A 23,025-nucleotide genomic window follows, 5' to 3' on the forward strand; every position below is an offset into this window, starting at 1 on the left:
TAGGTCAAAAAGTACCAGGGCTCAGGCATTGCTTGCGTAGTGCGATCACATGCTCCATATGCTCTTTAATTATGTTTTACAAGTAGTAAAATAGCAGCTTAACTAGTGTGTAACTTTATTCAAGAATAGAAAAACCTTCAATATTTTACAACTAGACTCATCCTAACAGCATCCCAACATTTTATATGGTGTAAGCAGAAAACTTCAGTTTTGCCACAATGCTCAAGAATTCCCCAAAACTCAATCCCAACAGCATTGTAAAGAAACTCTCCATTACCGGACACATAGGGGTATATTTACTAAACTGTGGGTGTGAAAAAGTGGAGATGTTGCCTATAGCAACCAGATTCTAGTTATCATTTATTTAGTACATTCTACACAGTGACAGCTAGAATCTGATTGGTTGCTAAAGGCAACATCTCTACTTTTCAAACTTGCAGTTTTGTAAATATACCCCATAGGGTCTGATTCATTAAGGAAAGTAAGGCAAAAAAAAAGGGTAAGTTTTCCCCTGGACAAACCATGTTACAATGCAAGGGCAAATTAGTTTATTATTTTGCACAAAAGTTAAATACTGGCTGCTCTTTCATGTAGCACACAAATACTTGATGGCTTTATTTTTACACTGCAATTTAAAGTTGATCTAGAACATGCCCTACGCCGGATATAAATCTGTACTCACATTTTAAATTTATCTCCCCCTCCAATGCAACATGGTTTTGACAAGGGGCAAAGTTACTCCTTTGTTTTGCTCTACTTTCCTTAATGAATCAGGCCCATTGTGTAGAGGCACTCCATTGGCAGACATATTGGACAAATACCCCCAATGCCGTTCTTATTGCACCCTTCAATGTCCACCATATTGCACAGAGGCAGCCAGTTGCAAAGAAACGCCAATCATTACCATCCTTATTGTTTAGTGAACCCTGCATTGACAACCATACTGTACAGAATCCATTCCTCCACCCCATTCTTCAGTTACATAGCCCCACTACATAACATTAATAGCCCACACTGCATTACACTAATACCCCATCACCACTACACTTGATCTGCAGAGCTTGCATTATGTGGTTATCAGAGTGCTGGTCTATGTGGAGGGGAGTGTGGAGGAAGGGAAGAAAAGAAAAATGAAGAAGATTAGGAAAATGAGAAAGTGAAGGTGCTAGGAGGATATGAGGTCCAGGGAGGAGATGAGGGGAAGGGAAGAGAGAGAACCTTAGGTGATCCAGCCAGATCATCAGGGAGGAGGAATGGATTAGCGTTTGTCCACACTGGCTGTATACTAGGGGAGGGCTGGCAAATTTTAGCCCGGGGGCAAGATTCGACTCAGCAGCCTATTAGGAACATTTTAAAGGAAAAAATACAGGTGGCCCAGTGACCCAGCCCAGGGTAGCTCACAATGGGACTGGCCCAGGGGACAGATGCCCCCCTACCATCCAGCTCAGCCTAGCCCTGCTGTATACCATGTCTGTCAGTCTAGGCATCCTGCCCTAGCTAACAGACAGGGAGCTTAACCAGTCAGGGTAGGGGGGTGACCCTGCTGAAAGCAGCAGGACATTTAAAAGAGTCAGCCACTGTAGCCTGGGCAGCCAGCCAGACCAGGGCTCCTCTCTTCCATGATAGTACAATATAGGGGATCACTTCTAATGCAAATATTCAGCAATGCACTCTCTAGGCAGCAGCTTGTCTCTATCAATGGAGCCAGGAAATGTGTTCTGTTGGCTCTGCTTACTCACTGTAGACAGTGAACTGTGTGGGATCCCACAGGCAGCGGGGCCCATCAGGGATTTCTCTGGTACTGGTAGGCCAGTCCGAGCATGGGATAAAAGTAATTAAAAATGTTAATGTAGATAGAGGAGAAAGATAGCAATTAAATATGAATTTACTATGTGTGATTTCTAGATAATAAAATATATGTAACCAGACATTTTAGTGCCCTATGTTAGAGGGAACATTGACACCCTTCAGTCCATTTTGGTGGTAGTGATCTACATGCCACTTTGAAGCCCTCTCTGAACACCTTCAATTCTCCCCTTTGTGGCTTCTTATTGACATATGTACACTGAGACCCCAAACTCACAGCACTTTGGATGGAGACACCATTTGCAGGAACATGAACAAATACAGCCAAGCTGCATCAGTGAGTGTACTCCATACTGATCATCCAGCATGAGACACTATGATGTGTGGCGGCTAAGCAGGCTGCACCCGCCCCAAGGTACATAATCTGAAATCATAACCATGCTAATTTAAAGAATAAAGCAATTAATTCCTCGCTGGCACCCCCCCCTCTGCAGGGGCACATGTAACACAGCACTAGTTAATACTCTTTATTATAATAGCACAACTGTAACTTGCTTTGCATGTCCTAGCTATAGTCCTATAAAACACATCTGAAATGATATTCAGGAGTTTCATATGGCAGTTTGTTATCCTTTGCAGGTCAGTTCTGTGGTACCAAAGTTCCGGAGACATTGAACACAACAGGAAATTATGTTGTTATTAAATTTATCAGCAATAATGTGCGAAATTTCAAAGGCTTCTACGGATACTGGACAACTAATCTAACTGATATTCCTACTTTACCTTTAAGGCATCCCAGACCTTGGGATAATGTTGTAGTAGGTAAGTTTAGAACCCAGATTATTTTACTAAAGAGTTCTTAGAATGTATCTATTATTATACAGTGGTTCATTGTTTCATTCTGTTACATTATGTACAGTTCATATGCATTATAAAAAGAGGTCTTTAATGAGGTGCCCTGTGCTCAGAAATGAATATAAATTATAGACTAGAGACTGAAAGATGCAATTTAATAAAATAAATGTGAGTATTTAGCATAGGTCACTGTTTATTATTGAAAGAAGATACAGTACATGATGAAGATGTTTTTTACTTACCTTCTTTTCTTCAAGCTGCTATTAAGTATTTACAGTTTACTATGTGTCTTGTGACTACCATGGCAACCACAGCCACATGACATATGATGTAGTGAGCAGAGAGGCTTTATAACACCACTCTTCTCAGCATACACATGCAAAGCACAATCCACCTGACACCCCTCTTCCTCTACCAGCATATACATGAAGGGTGGGCTCTAACTCACACATCAGTTGATAGTATGTGTGCTTTTCAGGCTGCATGTACCATGGAGCCATACACAGTGTATACACAATGCTAATCCAGCAGTGCTTCTGCCTTCTAGGCAGAGATGACTTCCTCCCGAATCACTGTTACACAGTGCAAACAGTCTTAAACAATTCTTTCCTTGTCTATTTCCAGCTCCCATATATCCTTTGTGATCAAGTAAATTTTAGGTTTATAGTACATTTATTTAAACTGGTATAGCTATTTATTGTTTTAGTTTACAAATATACTTTTTTTTCTTGGTATAGTTTTGCCTCAGTTAGTGCAATTCTATTAATATACCTAAGAAGGAATCAGCTTTAGGACAGCATGATGGCTTAGTGGTTAGCACTTCTCCCTCTCAGCACTAAGGTCATGATTTCAATTCCGGACCATGGCCTTATCTGTGTTGAGTTTGTATGTTCTCCCCGTGTTTGCGTGTGGCTGCTGCTATTAGACCCAGTTTACATTAATGTCTGCACACAAGAAAGACATGATACATGGTTATCCTACACTGCCCTCTTCTGGGGAAAAGTCATTTTGACATCACCAAATGAAGAACATGTACATACCATTCACTTCAAAACAATATGAGCTATGAAATGCTGGGATCTAAAGTCCATTGTTCCTGGCACTGTCTCTGGATCCCCTGCTGTCATTAATACCTGGGACAAGCAGTTTCAGTGCTGGCACCATTTTCTGCCTACGGTTTTAAAACACTAGGTCACATTACATAAGTACCAACTCATTTATTTTAAAATGTTGGCTGGTTGGCAGGTAGTTAAAGAAGATATTAACTCATTTTTTTTTTAAAAAATAAATATATTCCAATTAATAATAGGATTTGTAAACAATGTTATCATTTATTTTTTGCTGCCTTATGTCTGAAAAGCAACATTCAACCTAATAAGTTCTTATGCAACATTAAGGCTTAACTGATATGCAGAGAACAGCAGAGTTGCGACACTGCAGAGTAACAAGTCTGCAAGTATTTTATACTGTGTAATATGATATTGCATATTGTATGAATGATATATTGTATTTGTCAGATTGGCCTGCAAGCTGTGATCCACAATCCAAACCATCCATAGCCAGACTTCCTTTACAAATCCATTCCTCACAGTGGCATGTCTCAATACAGGTAAATATTGTCTAACCTTCTGGTGATAAAACATAGTACTGCTCATTGGTATTTGTATGAGTGGGCATTAGTTATGATGACTGCTGTACATAGTATTGGGCATCACTACTTCTGGTGACATTATATTGGGCATTACTACTTCTGGTGACATTATATTGAGCATTACTACTTGTGATGATACATAACTGAGTATTACTACGACTAATCATAAATTGTTGAACATTACTACTACTGCTGACACGTCATTACTACTTCTGCATTACATATTAATTTGCATTACTGCGTGTGATGGTATATTACCGGATATTCGGGTTCTGCTGCTCTAATACTTGGCATTACTGTTTCTGCTGACATATCATTCAGTATTGCTAGTACTGCTGGCATATTATTGGGGATTAGTACTTTTGCTTCACATATTATTGGACATTTGGGAAAAACAGGGGGGAAATACTGTAAGTGGAAACTCTGCTCTCATGCTGCCCACTCAGGAGCAGTCATTTAAGGAGAAAGTGAAGCAGATTGTGGAATCCAAGTGGTCTACTGCTTTCACAGCTCCTGGCTGATAATTAACAAGGAAAGATAAAACTGAGGACATGCACATTTGTACCAAACCAAAATAATGGCACTGATGGATTAGCTATTAACAGCGTATGAACGGTATTTAGAAAAAAGTGCAAGCACTGGAGGAACAGCCAATCAGTGACCTGAGAAACTGCCTATGGGTCTGAACACATATGTGTTTTCTCTTTGCTTTATTTTTGTCTTCTTTCACATTTTTCTCCATAGTTTCCCTTGGTTTTCTGTTTCTTTTTAGCCTGTGTTTTTTTTATTTCTTTGCCCTTTTCTTCAGATTCAAATTAATTGGAAACGCTTTGCCTTTTTCCCCAATTAATATTAGCAGCAGGGGAAAAAATAAGGCAAGCTGCTTCTGCTAAAGCATAAACTAACACCTTACTGACAATTCGCATGTTTTTTGGGGGGGGTTTCTTGTGCTTTTTGTATCTTAGAATCCGAAAAACAAAACTGATGAAAATAGGATCATGGGCTTCATTTACAGTCGGACGCAATGTGCATCTAAGACTTACATGAAAGTGTAGGAGTGGGAGTGTGCCGCAGCTTGGTAGGTTATTACGAGTGGTATGCAACCCCAGTTGCGTCCCACTCGTAATACCCTACCAAGCTGCAACCAGTTCCTGCAGCTAGCTAACTACTTGCGCCACCTAATTCTTGCCGCAGTTTTTCAGTCTTGTTTGACGTGTGATCCGACTAGGGTATTTTTTGCGGGTAGACGCCCATAGTATCTGAATTATTCACGATCACGCCTACATAACTCTGTGTTCCACCCTTTTTCTCGGACTGAGACACAAGCTGTCGCAGTGTACACTTGCATCTGAAAAGCAGGCGAATCTGCAGGGAACTATTGCTTACTGCACATGCCCCATCTGTGGAAATGTGCAGGATGCACCTGAAATAGACTTTGCGTTCAACTCTAAATGAGGCTCCATATGTCCAGGGCCTTAATTTGTGTTTAGTTATGCTTTTCATAACAGTGAAGTGAGCCATAAGCTAACATTAAGTACATTGATTGATCTTTTCTATTATTTTTTAATTCTAAATTCATATATGCTATATTAGTATTTTTGACTAGATGACATTCAGATGATTAAATTCATTTTAATAGAATCCACTAAAATTTAAGCCTTCTACTGAGCAGAGCCCTCCCTTCCCTTTGTTTTTACTTCTGCAATTATTGTGTCTACTGTGTATGTCCCTATTATTTTATTATTTGCCCTGTTTTCTCCCTCTGTCCGGCGCTAAGAAGCACTGTGGTGCTAAAAACCAATAAGAGTAATAGAACAAAATTGCTGCATATATATTACTAACATATAGCATCCTAACTAACATTAGTAGAATCAAAAGCAATTATTTACATTTGGAAAAAAAATGAGTGCTTTCTAAGCTCTGAACCTTCAAATTTACCAGTAGGCCCCTCTGTTACGTATAATGTGCACAATTACTCTTCACATCCCCAGAATGGGACCATACATCACAGAACGCAACAGCTTCCAATTCATTAGTGGCGCTATATAAATAGCTGTTGCTGATGATGATGATGGTGATGATGATGATGGTGATGATGATGATGATTTTTGAGTGCAAAGGGAATTTACATCAGCTTATACTTTCAGGGGTGGAACAGGGTGGGGAAGGGGCAAATGCACATAGTCAATGTGCAGTAGTTAATGTATGTTAAGTGGGGGCGTGCCAAGCTCAAGAGCACATAGCAGCGCCCAATTCAAGCTTAGGGCATCTCAGAGGTACGTGATGTTCAGTCATAACTCTTGTTCCAGCTACAGGTCTGGTCTGGTATAAATGCCGATTACTAGTGATGACTGCTGGGTATGCATCCTAGAATGTGTTTGCAATCAGGAGCAACTGTAAAAATGTATTTTATGTACAATAAACATTAAGAACAACCTGATAAATGTATTTTATGGGGAAAAATGTTTTAGTTATATTAAAAGTCGACATTAATTGATTTTTTTTTTCTGTACATTCTTTTGTGACTTTCTATTCCACATATGTATTGGACATATCCTGCAGTGTCTTGTCTGTTGGAGCACGGACATAGACCGGTATTCACCAACAAACGTATCTTCAGATCTCTTTGTTGAATATGGACGTGTATATACCAGATGTGCATATTTTAAAAAAGCACATTACGTTCCTTTTGCGTTTGTTAATGAATCAGGCCCTAAGGGGTCTATGAATCATAAAATGTGGTGCTGCTAAATATGTATTGCCGCACATTGCAGTGATGTATATTTATGCACCGCTAAGATGCACTATGCCAGGGATACTCTGGGAGCCCCGGCGAAGTGACCCCTGTGATGCGAACACTTTTTCCTATTTACCGGCAGCTTAGTGCTGCCAGTGATAGGAGGAAGTGCTGTGTGCTTACACTGTACCGAATTGTGCGAAACCAGAGAGGCTTCAGCAGAATCCCATCGGAAATGACAGGTAATGCTATCCTGAGATGGCGTTACCCATCTGTGCAATGCAAAGCTTATCAAAGCTTGATGCATTGCAGAACATCGCAGTCCCCTTATTAATGTATGGGGACTGCGATGCTGCACGGTATTAGCCTAGGCAGTTAATGCATAGCAAATATACTTAAAAGATGCTGAAACAGCCGTTTCTGCATCTTTTATGTGGAAAATTAGCTTGATGCATAGACCCCTAAGTGTCCATTTAACACTGTCCATATCATAGTTAATAACTTTCATGTCTATAGGAATTATGTAAGGAAGGGTTGAGGAAGTCAAAATAATATTACCATATCAGTTCATAATATCGGGATTACAGCAAAAATATAAGTTATAGGGAAGGTGAGAGGACGATGGATTAATAGGGAAGGGGAGAGGGATTGATAGGTTAAAAGAGGGATGAAGAAGAGAAGGGTAGTGAGCCTTTAGGTGCATGCTCCTGCCTATAAGGCAAAGCCCATGCGTGGAAGTGTCATGCCCTCTAGGCCCGAGTCATCTTGAGATACGTGTCACATGTCAGTTAATCAGGAAACAGTTATAACTTGTCAGAACCTATTAATAACCACCTGCAGAGATGGGGTGTAGTGTCTTTTTAAGATGCTGCAATTTGGCGATTAGCTGCATTTAGAACACGTCTGGTAAATTTATTATTCGGTATGCTAATTGTGGAGATTGGACAATGGAGAACAGCATAGGAAGTGCTGTCCGGGATTGAAAGCCTGGTGATTCTTTCAATTAAGCAGTTCTCATTATAAAACATTACAATGGTATTACATTTTCCACTAGAGGGCACCAAGGCAATACTTTTTCTTCCCACAAATTAAATGAGGTATTTTTCTTTTATCCTGCACTTGAAGAATTATTATGTAAAACCACACAGATCAGGCTAGATCCTTACTATTAAAGGCTAGGCAGAATATCAGCAAATCTGTACTGGAAACTGTAAGTGTACCAATCCAGTTATGTAGTAAATATGCTGATATGTGCCTGTTTTGCATAAAATTGCTCTGACATTGCCCAGAACCTGACAATACCCCAATGAATGACGCAACATCCAAATCATCTCAAACTCATCTTCGAGCACAAAGGATCCTTACGACAGCCTACAAATTCATGGGCAGAACAGGGAGGGACTAGGCGAATGCACATAGTCAATGTACATCATACTTGCCAGCTCTCTTGGAATGTCCGGGAGACTCCTAGGTCTCCCATACTCCCGGGAAAGTAGTACATCCTCCCACATCTGCCCAATTCCTAGTGAAGTGGGCAGGATTTGGAGCCTCCATGATGTAATTTTTGGGGAATTGCATCATTTTGGCCGGCCCACCGCGATAAAATGATGTGTTCACGTCATTGCATCATCGGAATGGGGCCAAAATTACATGATTCGCCCGCCCCACACGCCGACTCCTCCCGGAGGTCAACATTTGAAAGTTGGCAAGTATTATGTACATACAGAAAGGGCGTGCCAAGCTCCAACCCACCCAGCACCGTCCAATTCAAGCTTTGGGCATCTCAAAAGGCACGTGTTTTTCTGTTGTATCACTTGGACCAACTGCAGGTTGGATGTGGTGTCCATTACTAGTGATGACAGCCGCCTATGCTATGCATGCTAGAATATGTATTTGCAATCAGGAGGAACTGTAAAAATGCATTTTAGGTACAGTAATGTCCTAATAAATGTATTTTATGGGGGTAAATAAAGAATAAAAAAGTTTTTTGGTTTTTTTTTATATTTTGCCATTAATGACTTTATTAGTAACAGGTCTTATATTGTACATATGTATTGGACGTATCCTGCAGTGAGTTGCCTGTCAGGGCAGGGCTTACCTAGACCCATATTCAACAAGAGACATTTCTTCAGATCTGCTCCTTCTTTAATATGGACAGACATATGCCTGATTTACGTGCGATTTAAGAGAAAGCGCAATTTACATTTGTTTTGCATGCCTTAATGAATCGGGCCCACACTGTGCTGTGTGAATTATATGATTATTAAATTACTTCCACTGACTTTCCTTACTGACATACATTCAAAGAATATATCAAGATACAATTTACTGCAATGCGGATGTGTACTTTAGGACGATATGGTCACTACTGCCCCTGAGACATGACTTCAGTAACAGAAACACTTACATTTTCATTTACCAATTGTAGATTTGGTTGTATTTTATTCATTGATTCTTTGCATACAGTCAAGTCCATTAATATTGGGACATCAACACAATTCTCATATTTTGGGCTCTATACACCACCACAATAGGTTTGAAATGAAACTAACAAGATGTGCTTTAACTTTCAGCTTTAATTTGAGGGTATTTAAATCCAAATCAGGTGAACGGTGTAGGAATTACAACGGCTTCTATATGTGCCTCCCACTTTTTAAGGGTCCAAAAGTAATGGGACAATCGACTCAAAACCTATTTCATGGACATGTGTGGGCTATTCCCTCGTTATTTCATCATCAATTAAGCAGGTAAAAGGTCTGAAGTTGATTCTAGGTGTGACATTTGCATTTGGAATCTGTTGCTGTCGACTCTCAATATGAGATCCAAAGAGCTGTCACTATCAGTGAAGCAAGCTATCATTAGGCTGAAAAATTAAAACGAACCCATCAGAGAAATAGCAAATACATTAGGGGGGGTATTCAATTGTTAGCGAGACGGGTGAAGCTCTAAAAAATATTGCCGTTAATATGGTAATTTGCGAGTAAATACCGTTAATACAGTAATTTACTCGCTGGATTTCAGGGAGCTGCGAGCTGAAATTCAGCGAGTAATTACCGTATTAACGGTAATATTTTTAGAGCGCGGGATTTTCACCCATCTCGCTAACAATTGAATACCCCCCTAGGTGTGGCCAAATAAACTGTTTGCAAAATTCTTAAAAAGAAACAATGCACCGGAGAGCTCAGCAACACCAAAAGACCCGGAAGACCACGGAAAACAACTGTGGTGGATGACAAAATATTTTTTTCCCTGGAGAAGAAAAATCCCTTCACAACAGTTGGCCAAATCAAGAACAATCTAGGTGTATGTGTGTCAAAGTCAACAATCAAGAGACTTCACAAGAGTGAATTTAGAGGGTTCACCACAAGATGTTAACCATTTGTGAGCCACAAAAACAGGAAGACCAGATTAGAGTTTGTCAAAACAACATCTAAAAAAGCCATTACAGTTCTGGAACAACATCCTATGGACAGATGATCAACTTGTACCAGAGTGATGGGAAGAGAAGAGTATGGAGAAGGAAAGGAACTGCTCATGATCCAAAACATACCACCTCATCAGTGAAACATGGTGGTGGTAGTGTCATGGCGTGTATGGCTGCCAATGGAACTGGTTCCCTTGTATTTATTGATGATGTGACTGCTGACAAAAGCAGCAGGATGAATTCTGAAGTGTTTCGGGCAATATTATCTGCTCATATTCAAATGCTTCAGAACTCATTGGACAGCTCTTCACAGTGCAGATGGACAATGACCCGAAGCATACTGCAAAAGCAACCAAAGAGTTTTTAAGGCTAACAAGTGGAATGTTATGCAATGGCCAAGTCAATCACCTGACCTGAATCCAATTGAGCATGCATTTCACTTGATGAAGACAAAACTGAAGGGAAAATGCCCCAAGAACAAGCAGGAACTGAAGACATTTGCAGTAGAGGCCTGGCAGAGCATCACCAGGGATGAAACCCAGCGTCTGGTGATATCTCTGCATTCCAGACTTCAGGCTGTAATTGACTGCAAAGGATTTGCAACAAAGTATTAAAAGTGAAAGTTTAATGTAGGATTGTTTAGTTTGTCCAATTACTTTTGGTCCCTTAAAAAGTGTGAGGCACATATAGAAACCATTGTAATTCCTACACTGTTCACCTGATTTGGATGTAAATTCCCTCAAATTAAAGCTGAAAGTCTGCAGTTAAAGCACATCTTGTTAGTTTCATTTCAAACCCATTGTGGTGGTGTATAGAGCCCAAAATATGAGAATTGTGTTGATGTCCCAATATTAATGGACTTGACTGTATATTTCTGTATAGGCTATAAAGAAAATACTTGCTGCCTCTCTCATCATTTTTCTAACTAGATATGTTTTTTCTTCTGGTTGCAGAGCCGCTCCAGACCTTATCTACCATCCCAGCATAGGTGTGCTGGGTCACTAATAAACTCACAGTGGGTCCTTCTAGCTGCTCATTGTATGGACATGTGAGTATATATTGTAAGGAGCATGACGGTCCAGGAGAATGCTGAGTGTTAATGCCTGAACAGCTCCATAAACACCCTATTTATGTTATATCTCTTCTATTGGTTCCAGCATATCCCTGTCACTCTTTTCCTAGTTACCAACATTTTAAAACAATCTGAAGGAACACTTTTAGTTTTGCAGATGCATCTAAACCCATTAGATATGATACTGCCGAGATGGTGCTTGGTGCACTACAATCTTATCCTGATATGTTTACTGACCTTGGGCCCCTATTTATTAAGGATCTTAACTTGAGAAACTTCTTATTTCAGTCTCCTGGACAAAACCATGTTACAGGGCAAGGGGTGCAAATTAGTATTCTTTTTTGCACATAAGTTAAATACTGACTGTTTTTTCATGTAACACACACATATCAACTTTAAATTTCAGTGTACAAATAAGCTATCAAGTATTTGTGTGCTACATGAAAAAACAGTCAGTATTTAACTTATGTGCAAAACAGAATACTATTTTGCACCTCTTGCATTGTAAAATGGTTTTGTCAAGGAGACTGAAATAAGAAGTTTCTCAAGTTAAGATCCTTAATGAATCAGGCCCCTTGTTCATAAATTTTTTGCATTTTAAATTTTCTTAAATATTAAAATATAAATATTAACTTATGAAGTTGAGAGAAGTAGAATAGTCAGTAACAATTAAATCTAATATACAGATTTAAAGAAGTTATACTATGATTTATTTAGTATTGGCAAATAGGGACATTTCCAGGGACACATCTCTAAAACTTTCCTGGAAATTATGGACATTTGACAACTATATGATTTTTCTCCCATCATCGACAAAGCCTGTGGATCCCAGACCAAGACATATATAATGTATCTTGGCCTGGTAAAGCCTACATTTGTAATAAATTTCTAAAAAGAATTTACATTTTTGGGGCTTCGGACGTGTGGTTACCTAACTACTAAAGAGATCTAAAAAGAAATTTATGATGGATTGGCTGGAGTGGTGGAACTACATGTGGGCAGGTAGAGCAGAAAGAAGCCAAAGAGATATGATTTGGGTTATCCGTTTATACTTGTAAAAGGTTCAAGGCAATTTTACAGATATTACAATATTTTGTGGATATTTCTTACCAGAAAGGTTATCTAATAAATCATATCTAAAATAGTCACAGCAATTATGTGTTTTCATATAAATAGCTGCTTTTTCCATACAGTGGCCAGGAGCTTGAATCTTGGAGAGTTTGCTTTGGATCCGACTCTGCAGAGAGATGTGTTGGTACTGATAGTCTTATCAGGCATGAGGAGTTTGCATATCCACAGAACAATGACCATTCTCATGACATAGCTCTATTGCACCTATCAGAAAAGGTGTCCCATATACAACCTGTCTGCTTGCCTCATTCTGAAGACAACCTATCATCAGGAGAGCTCTGCTACTGGGCCGGGTGGGCTGCCGCTACAGGTATGAAGATGTCATTGCTACCACTCACATAAAAACACCTTTATATAAGTTTGACACCCTTTTTGAGGTGGAAAGTTTCTTATGGGAAGAAAGGTTTCCTTTACCTAAATACCTCAAGCTAGTAAACACAATTTACATAGAAAACTCTGCTGCAGTGTTGTTGCAGTACTAGCAACTATCAGTCTGCATTCACAACACCATTGTAAATTCCTATATTTCTATAAGTCCTATTGCAGAAAGCTTTACTGGTGTGACTTCCTACTGTATGTCGGTACATTGCATCTGTTTGAATGCTTACTGAAATCCTTTATGCCAGGGTTTGCCCCAAGTGAATAGTTGTATGGTATGTGGAAGTCAACAAAATCAAATCTTAGCTGCCTTCAGTGTTCCAGAGCTGGAGTTGCCAGACAGCTGACGATATCAGAACAGGTCTAGGGGCATATTTATTAAGAAACGCATTTTGAGCACGATAATTTTCAATCCTTTGCGCAAAGATAAGGATTTAAATATCATGAGTATTATTAAAAATCTTACACAGGAACAGCAGTCACGAAAAACTGCTTGTCCTGTGAAGTTGAAAACTCACCTTTTCACCTTTTCTCCCAATGACGAGTGCAATCCCCAGCAGCCTTGAAACTCAATGTGCACCATCCAAAAACCTCAGACATGTGCACAAACACTTCTGAATAGGCAGCATGTGAGAGGAAGGGATCATATGATACCTCTACACATGTGCTGTTCAGCTCTGCTCTTCGGATCAGAGCTGACAAATAACACATACGGTAATGTGCGCCAGCCTGAGCTATGCAATTCAAAGAGAAATGCAAAGCAATATATATATATATTAAATATGCATCTTTTTTCATAAAAACAAAGGAATTTTTAATAAATAGGCCCCCTTGACTCATCTAATGCATTTCAAATCCAGAACAATACAGCAGTATAGTTAAGTGGGTGTTCCAAAGTATTCAGTATTTCTACTTGAAACCATTTTTTTAATTCTGTGATCACCATATGTGTGTTTTTTTTATTAACAGATACAGCGGCTCTTTTTTAGACTACTCGTTAGGCTAAGAGATGGCTCTGGTTTATCCTTAGCATAAGATTCCACTGACACAAGGGAGTTGATATGTCTAAGGGAATGACTAACAAATGTATTGCTAATATACTACAATATACTAGATTGGTTGTTTTAATGAATTGCAGAGACAAATAATATCAAATAAAATTTAAACCCAAATGTAGAATATAATATATTTATAGGAAGTATTCATAGTAAATATATTTGAAATAGTTACTTTTACAAAATATAGCACCTGGCTAAATAATAGTATAAATGACATAATCCACATAAGGATTGGACCTATCCTGCAGCGTTTTGTGTGGTAGAGCACAGCAGACCTACACCCGAATTTCTCTTGGCACATATCTTGATATTCATGCTGTGATGAATACGAGAATACACAACGCCTAAATAAATGTGTAGAATACTGAAAGCAAGTTGTGCTTAGAATATGTGTCCTTATGAATCAGGCCCATAGAGCTTACCATTTATTGATTTCAAAAGATATAAATGTCCTTGTAAATCAGTGAAAAAGTTTTGGAAATGGATTTAAGGATATTTCAGGATCTGAGAATTGAAAATACCCTTTCAGGCACGAAAATCTGAATATTGCTGTTCTACTAACTATAATGTATGTTTTTTGTTCTTAGAACCACATAACCATATAGTCTAGAAGCTTGGAGAATTTAGCAATTGCTTTCAGCAGAGCAGTAATTAGATGGAGTTACTGATGTGTGATTGGTAAAGTTCCGGAGGACATGATTGGATTTTAAGTGAAATATGATTAAGAAAAAATAGGAGAACAGATGTCCATTTATTTAACAGGATGTCGCTATTCTAAAGTACAATGCGTTGTGCTGTCTTCAGCAACAGAGAGGTTTAATCAGTTAAATCTTTAAAATCGCATTGTTTGTTTTCAAAAGTAAACAAAACTGAAACAGAAGAACAGAATAATAAAAAAGGAATATTGTCTAAAAATCTGTTGCTATTTTTTATGTGCAAGAATTACAAACTAACATACACATAACAGTGCTTTTCCTGCTTCTGCTGGGATTGATCTCTCAATATAGTCATCTCAAGAGAGTAGCATGGAGTGTAAGCTGTCACACTAGACTAGATGGTTTCATTAGCCAGACATAGCACAAATCCCAGCCAGCAGTATGGAGCCAAAGTAACACAGCTACATCCTCTGCAAAATGTTCCCGTCATCCGTGTTGGGAACATAGAGCTCTCCCTGGACTTACGAAGGAGGTGTCAAAACCTGCATCAGTGTGCTAGTCTTCCATGAAAGCCTCCTTTCCCCTTAAAGCAAGTTCACATTTAGGGCTAGATTTACTAAGCTGCGGGTTTGAAAAAGTGGGGATGTTGCCTATAGCAACCAATCAGATTCTAGCTGTCATTTTGTAGAAGGTACTAAATAAATGAAAGCTAGAATTTGATTGGTTGCTATAGGCAACATCCCCACTTTTTCAAACCCGCAGCTTAGTAAATCTAGCCCTTAGTCTCTGACTCGCTACTGATGGATCCTGAATGTTAGTGCTTACCTCTAGTATGCTTGATACAGGTTAACATGACAATGATGACTTCCCTATAATGTGTAAAAAAATATCCAAATATATTTGCCATGTTAATCAATATTTAAGATACTATACAAGAATTTATTTTTTACTTAGCTCCGGGCTTCTACAATAAGGCTCATACTTGGCCCTTTACATCCATTGCTCCTATTTAACCACTATATTAAACTAGTGTATTCTGTCATGTCATCATGTATCACAGAAAAGTTTATGTTGCAATTTTAATGTTTATATAGAAAATGTCTTCTTGTAGGTTCTGTTACTTCAAAGGCAAGGTTTCAAGTTCCAATTCCTGTCATGTCCTATGAAACTTGTAGTCAGTCTAAATTTTGGCAGAGCCAACTAACCGCATCAATGGTCTGCACTGGTTTTGAATCTCCTGAAAAACTCAAGTCTAGTTGCAAGGTAAGTCACTATATCATATATATCATATATCATTTTACGTTGCATGAAATTGTGAATTACATACTCACTCAACTTACTTGCTACGAGATATAAAAAAATGAAAAATAATTACTTTCATTATAGCTTAATCAATATAAATATAGACAGATGTTACAACAAACAGTTAAAATACGAATGAATAGTTCAAACCAGCCCAAATGTATTATTTTTTTTTTTTTTGAGACCTTTCCTGAATTTTGCTCTGGAAGAAGATGAGTGGCCTAGCAAATTGTGCTGCTAGTAGTTGACACTGAAGCTCAGAGTCTTATGAGTGACTGGTCTTTACCAGGGACCCTTTGCAAAGAGGTAATGGTCTTCCCTGGGAGACACCCACATTTTGCAGCCTCCATCTCTATAACACAACTCGTGGGATGGGGGGGGGGACCTGAAATAACCGATGTCAGTAGACAAAACACCAATTAACATACAAGGAGACCAGCGTAATCATTAACATGACTGTAATGGCCCTGTACTCCAGTACTGGGGTTTCACTTACCCCACGTCTTTGCTGATCTGGTATGGGGGAAGCCCTAGAGTCCTAGACTCCCTGTTTCCTTTGAGCCAGTGGTTTTAAATAAAGGATTCCCAAGGATTGACCACTATCGGGTGCCCCCATCACTAGTGGATTTCCCAGATGCTATGTGTCCACCCTGCTTCCCCTGGTATCCCCTGCTGTGTGGGAAAGATAGCAAAACAGTGAGCAACCACTGAGGACAATGGTTACTTACTACTTGAGAAAGAGTCTGTTTAGGATGGCAAGTGATTTTACCCTTTTTTTGGAGAATGGCTAATTTTCTATCATGGTCATCGGAAGCTGTTCCTATACAGAGCTTTAATATAGATATTTAAATCCTGAATGTATATATTTAATATAGATACTGTAACAGATATACATAGGCACCATAATACACCAAAATCAACAGTATTGCCAGATGACATAACAGAAATCCATCTAGCCATGTATTACTCTGGGTCCACACAAGGTTAACCACTCTAGGCAGCAGCTGATGCTAATCAAAATCAAATAATAATGGAACAAGACACAGGGACAGGCCAATGGTCAAGACAAGCAGCACAGAATCCAGGTCAGAATACATGATAATGGTCAGGGTCATGAGCAGACAGGAATAATCAAAAGATGGCCTGGGGGTAAATATGTGAATCTCCGGATTCTTCATCTCCAGCGTGTTCAGCCTCTTCAGCGCTTAAATTTAAAGCAGCGCTGCATTGTAAAGGGAAGATTTTCGAAAGGACAAACCGCTTAGAAAATTATGGTTTTCAAATCACCACGTTCAACATCACTATCCTTATGTTTTAACATGGTAATAATACAATGAATGAAATTTATCAAGCTGCAGTTTGACAAACTGCTGGAAAAAAAACATGGACGCAAGTGCATACTGGCACTTGTAGTGCCACAAGTGTGCCCAAATGGTGCCCACATCATAAAATAATAAGTATTATTGGCCCTATTAGCAATCAAATAGTATCGCCCCATAAAACAATTATAAAATAATAATCCCCCCTTACTATATGTCATATGTTAAAATTATATTGTCTACTTACTATAATCATATTTTTATTTAGCCCCCCTTACAATATTCATAAAATAATTTTGCCCCATAAGATTATTAATTGATTAAGGGGGTAAAATAAATAATGATCACCTTGTAATTAAGTGTATTTGCCACCTATGACCTATGTGGCCTGAATGCTGTTTAAACTATCTTGACTCTCAAAACCACCTCTGTTTTCAGGTGATTTTGCCTATGCAACAGCCACAGATTGGCGACTGTTTGAGTTCACACCCTCCAAATCAGTGGACAGTAAATCGCTGGTTACAACTTTCCCCCATTATCTTGTTTTAAGTGCATTTCTCTCATTTCTTTGGTGCATTTGACCTATGGCATTGATTCTTCAAAACAGGCTACACATGGATGAGCATAAGATGAAGTGGGTAGGGTTGGAACAACTTGTAGACAAGTCATTAATCTGGCAACACACACACTGTGATATCACTGGCAATATTGGACAAGTGGACCAGTATCACAGTATTGGACAAGATTGAAAATGCATTTTGAAGATTACCACAGTCAGCAGGGCCGGACTGGCCATCTGGCATTTCTGGCAAATGCCAGAAGGGCCGATGGCTGGATGGGCCGGCCCGACTCCTCCCGTCTTCTTGGTGGCTGGTTCCTCCCCAGGAACCAGCCACCTCTGCTGCGCGCTCCTCAGCTCCCTCCCCCGTTATGCTGTGCAATTACACTGGTGAGTTTCCTGTTTTATTTTTTTACTGAAGAGGGGGGGTGCCCGTGATTTCCGCGGGGGTGGCGCAATTTTTTTTTTGGGGAAGGGTCGCGGGGGTGCCACGATTTTCAGGGGCGGGGGGGTCGCGTGGGTGCCCTCATTCTTGCGCGGGGGGGGGGCAAGAGTGTGGAAGAGCCATGGGGTGCTGGGAGAGGGGGTGAGAGCCAGGGGGTGCTGGGAAAGGGGGTGAGAGAGCCGAAGAGGGTGCTGGGAAAGGGAGTGAGAGAGCCAAAGGGGAAGAGGTGCTGTGAGAGGGGTGAGAGAGCCAGGGGGTGCTAGGAGAAGGGGTGAGAGAGCCAGGGGGTTCTGGGAGAGGGGGTGAGAGCCAGGGGGTGCTGGGAGAGGGGGTGAGAGCCAGGGGGTGCTGGGAGAGGGGATGAAAGCCAGGGGGTGATGGAGAGGGGGTGAAAGAGCCGAAGGGGGTGCTGGGAAAGGGGGTGAGAGAGCCAAAGGGGAAGGGGGTGCTGGGAGAGGGGGTGAGAGAGCCAGGGGGTGCTGGGAGATGGGGTGAGAGCCAAAGGGGAAGGGGTTCTGGGACAGGGGGTGAGAGCCAAAGGGGAAGGGGGTGCTGGGAGAGGGGGTGAGAGAGCCAAAGGGGAAGGGGGTTCTGGGAGAGGGGTAAGAGAGCCGAAGGGGGTGCTGGGAAAGGGGGTGAGAGAGCCAAAAGGGAAGGGGGTGCTGGGAGAGGGTGTGAGAGGGCCGAAGGGGGTGCTGGGAAAGGGGGTGAGAGAGCCAAAGTGGAAGTGGGTGCTGGGAGAGGGGGTGAGAGAGCCAAAGTGGAAGTGGGTGCTGGGAGAGGGGGTGAGAGAGCCAAAGGGGAAGGGGGTTCTGGGAGAGGGGGTGAGAGAGCCGAAGGGGGTGCTGGGAAAGGTGGTGAGAGAGCCAAAGGGGAAGGGGGTGCTGGGAGAGCGGGTGAGAGCCAGGGGGTGCTGGGAGAGGGGGTGAGAGAGCCGAAGGGGGTGCTGGGAAAGGGGGTGAGAGAGCCAAAGTAGAAGGGGGTGCTAGGAGAGGGGGTGAGAGAGCCAAAGGGGAAGGGGACGCTGGGAGAGGGGGTGAGAGAGCCAAAGGGGAAGGGGCCGCTGGGAGAGGGGGTGAGAGAGCCAAAGGGGAAGGGGGCACTGGGAGAGGGGGTGAGAGAGCCAGGGGGAAGGGGGCGCTGGGAGAGGGGGTGAGAGAGCCAGGGTGGTAGGGGTGCACGAAGAGGAGTGTGAAAGCCAGGGGGGTAGAGGGTGCAGGAAGACGTGTGAGAGAGCCAGGGGAGTAGGTGGTACAGGAAGATGTGGGAGAGCCAGCGGAGAAGGTGGTGCAGGGGGTTAAGTGAGAGGGACAAAGGAGAAGATGGTGCAGGGGCATAGGTAAAAGAAAGTGTAAAGGGAGAGACATCTTAAGAATTCGAATGTCAGGGATGCAGCTATCATAAAACACAAGTAGTAATGAAGAATGGAAATGCACAGAGGGGACAAGTGTTAAAAAAAATAAAAAATCAAGCCTTCATACTTCATTCACTTATATTTTCTATACCCCCACTCCTAAATTTCTGCTTCGACCACTGCCCTCTATTCCTGCTCCCGACTGCCTGTGTGAGCTGACAGCTGCTGATCCCTCCTCGCCCAGCGCGCCCAGTAGGAGAACAGAACACAGGATGCCATAATCAGGTAAGTTCATATATTTTCTTGTGTGCAATGTTTTTAACCATCCTTTCTTGAACTGGGGACACTACAGCGTATCCAATAATGTTTAACACTATGTATTGCTCATTATTGCGCTGTAATGTTTTTTGCATATTTATCTGTACAGAGATTTTTAATTAAGAGGAAAAAACATTGCTTGTCATAAATTTTATCTGTAATTGTGTCAATATATCTATTTTCGTTTGCATTGTAAATGATGTATCAAGCTGCTCTTGGGACTCACACTCAGTATCTGATATGCTGTACCAATTTTATTTGTAAATGAGTTTTTGTCTGAGCTTTACTAATGATTTGGGGGCACTACTATGGCATAATGTTATTTGGGGTCACTATTGTGGCATAATATGATTTGGAGGCACTGTTGTGACATAATATGATTTGTGGGCACTACTGTATGGTATATGTTTTGGGGGCACTACTATGCCATAATATGATTTGTGGGCACTTCTGCATGACCAAATATGAATTGAGGGTAATACTATGTGGCATAATATGACCTTGGGGCACTACGATGTGGCATAATATGAACTTCTGCCAAAGGCAAGTCTTTAATTGTTGAATATGATGGGAGCCCAAAGAAGTTGCTGTATCGGGGCCCAAAATTCCTCGTCAGCCCTGCCTGTGAGTCAAGGGGGTAGACGTCTCCAGGTAAATAATCTAAATGTTTCCTATCTAATCAAACTGATGGATCACATCCAATTATTTCTCACCCACCTCCTCTATCCCCCTTAATTTATATACTGTGTTATTTAAAATGAATAGAAAAGATGCATATCCAATTACTGTAGTAAAACAAAAATATTTTTCTCTGACATTTTGCTGTAGATGGAAATACTTTTAATGCGGCCGTGTGGGTTTAACTGATCATTCAATAGTTATGTTTTTTTTAGATATATGTTAGTTTTATTTCATGTGGAATGATTCATGAAAATTCTGCCATTACTATTTAATTGAGGGAAAAGGGTACCTGTTACCTATATGTGTGTGTAAGTACTCTGTTCGTTGTTGCTATTTTGTGGGAGATTTGAAAAAAGCAAAACATTGTTTCCTACTGTGGTGCCTGTATAATTAGTGGTATTGCTGTAGTATAGGGTGGCGTGCTGGTGGCAATGTTGTAGTGTGTTTGGTGCTTAGTATTCCTAATAAGTAGGAGAGGGTATTGCTATAATGTGGGGGTTGACGCTGGACGCTGTAATGTGGGGGGTGATGCCGGTTGCTGTAATGTGGGGGGTCATGCTGGACGCTGTAATGTGGGGGGTGATGCTGGACGCTGTAATGTGGGGGGTGATGCTGGACGCTGTAATGTGGGGGGTGATGCTGGAAGCTGTAATGTGGGGGGTGATGCTGGACGCTGTAATGTGGGGGTGATGCCGGTTTCTGTAATGTGGGGGTGATTGATGTAGTATGAGTGTGTGTGGGGGGTTATTTATTGCTGTAATTTGGGTACTAATAATGTATTGTCATGGTATTTATTGATGTAATTGGGGTGATAATAATGTAATGTTGAGGGTCATTAGGAGAAATAAATACCCCTCCCCACACACACACTCATACTACATCATGTTGTACTGCGCCAGCATCAGTGTGCAACAATATAGTGCATGGAGCCCACAACACGTGGGCCTGTGTGCTTTAAATGCCAGGGCTGATTTTTAGTCCCAGTCCGGCCCTGACAGTCAGTCTGTGTGGTGGACATCTTCCAACTACACCCTCAGGACCCATTGTAAGGCTGGGTACACACTATAGCAAATTTCTACGGATGCAATATCCTTAACGATTTTACCAGCGATTCCAAGAAAATGTCCCGATCAGTATGCCAATTCATGTGTACACACTAAACATATTTTACATGATTTACCGTCAGATCTGTGCTATTCATCTGTCATAACCATTGTCTGAAAAGATTGTGACTCTGCACACTCCATAGAGATCTATGGACACTGCCTGTTAGGAGTGCGTACACACTGCTGGATTTGAACTACATGGTTCCATCATTGAATGATATTTTTAGTTCAGTTTAAAAATCAATCGAAACGATACTTTGTGCTTTGGAACGATAATCGTTCATCGTTGCAATGTACACACTAATGCAAACGGTTGTTTATCGTTTGACTGGACCAGGAATCGTCTGAAAACACTGTGGTATGTACCCAGCCTAAGACCGCAGTAATCCTGCCCTTCAGCACTCAGGCAATTTGTCACCCTTGTGTGTTGCTAAATTGAACTGTGATGCTGTCTGGTGCAGTTGGACAGAACAGCAGGATTGACCCTTGTGTGGCCAACTTTTAACAGCTGCACAGAGTAATTAAGGTCAGCTAATTTCTACAAAGGATTTTGACTACATGCTGCCAATCCAAACAAACTTTAAAAGGCAGCAAACAGTAGCTATATGAAGCTCTTGTCACACTGTGATAATATTGGGATGCTAAACATTCCTGGAGAGCAGGCAAGTATGCACTGTAGCTAAGAGATAAGAGCTCCTATGCTCCTTCATCTAATTCTTCCATACTGTAATGACTAGAAAAACCTGTCCACCTCCCGTTGCATCATACCGCCAATGTTATGGATTTTGTAAATCTCTGTATAAAAGATAATTGCATCATTTTTACCAATGTATTACACAAAAATATTCATAATTGAAAGGACCTCTGTGGTTAAATAGCTATAAATGAAGAGCGTTCAGTCTTATCCTGTCTTTTCACGGCAGATTTATAAAAATTCTGATAGTGTTTAATTTTTCCCCTCAGTTACAAACATAAATAAACACCTCTCACTACTTTTAGACACTATCTTAGAGGGTGCTGAAATATGACAAACAGCTTAAAAGGTCAAAGCATGGCATAGCAGTTATGGCTGTCATGATATCACTGGTCATGCTACTGTGAGTGAATCGACAAATTTGTATAGAACAAGAGGTGCTCATGGTCTCTAGCATAAGGGTGGTAAACAAATATACT

General features: G+C 40.8%; 1 protein-coding gene across 1 annotated transcript in view; it reads left to right on the forward strand.

Annotated features, from left to right (window-relative positions):
• Positions 1–23,025, forward strand: part of LOC142139696 (ovochymase-2-like) — a 70,010-nt gene that overhangs the window by 44,243 nt on the left and 2,742 nt on the right. Inside the window, exons 20-24 of the mRNA XM_075197576.1 lie at positions 2,446–2,628; positions 4,179–4,270; positions 11,427–11,521; positions 12,739–12,986; positions 15,880–16,031. Of these exons, the coding sequence (XP_075053677.1) occupies positions 2,446–2,628; positions 4,179–4,270; positions 11,427–11,521; positions 12,739–12,986; positions 15,880–16,031 (770 nt within the window). The remainder of the gene's footprint in view (positions 1–2,445; positions 2,629–4,178; positions 4,271–11,426; positions 11,522–12,738; positions 12,987–15,879; positions 16,032–23,025) is intronic.

Source organism: Mixophyes fleayi, chromosome 1 (genome assembly GCF_038048845.1).
Source record: "Mixophyes fleayi isolate aMixFle1 chromosome 1, aMixFle1.hap1, whole genome shotgun sequence".
Lineage (NCBI taxonomy): Eukaryota > Metazoa > Chordata > Amphibia > Anura > Limnodynastidae > Mixophyes > Mixophyes fleayi.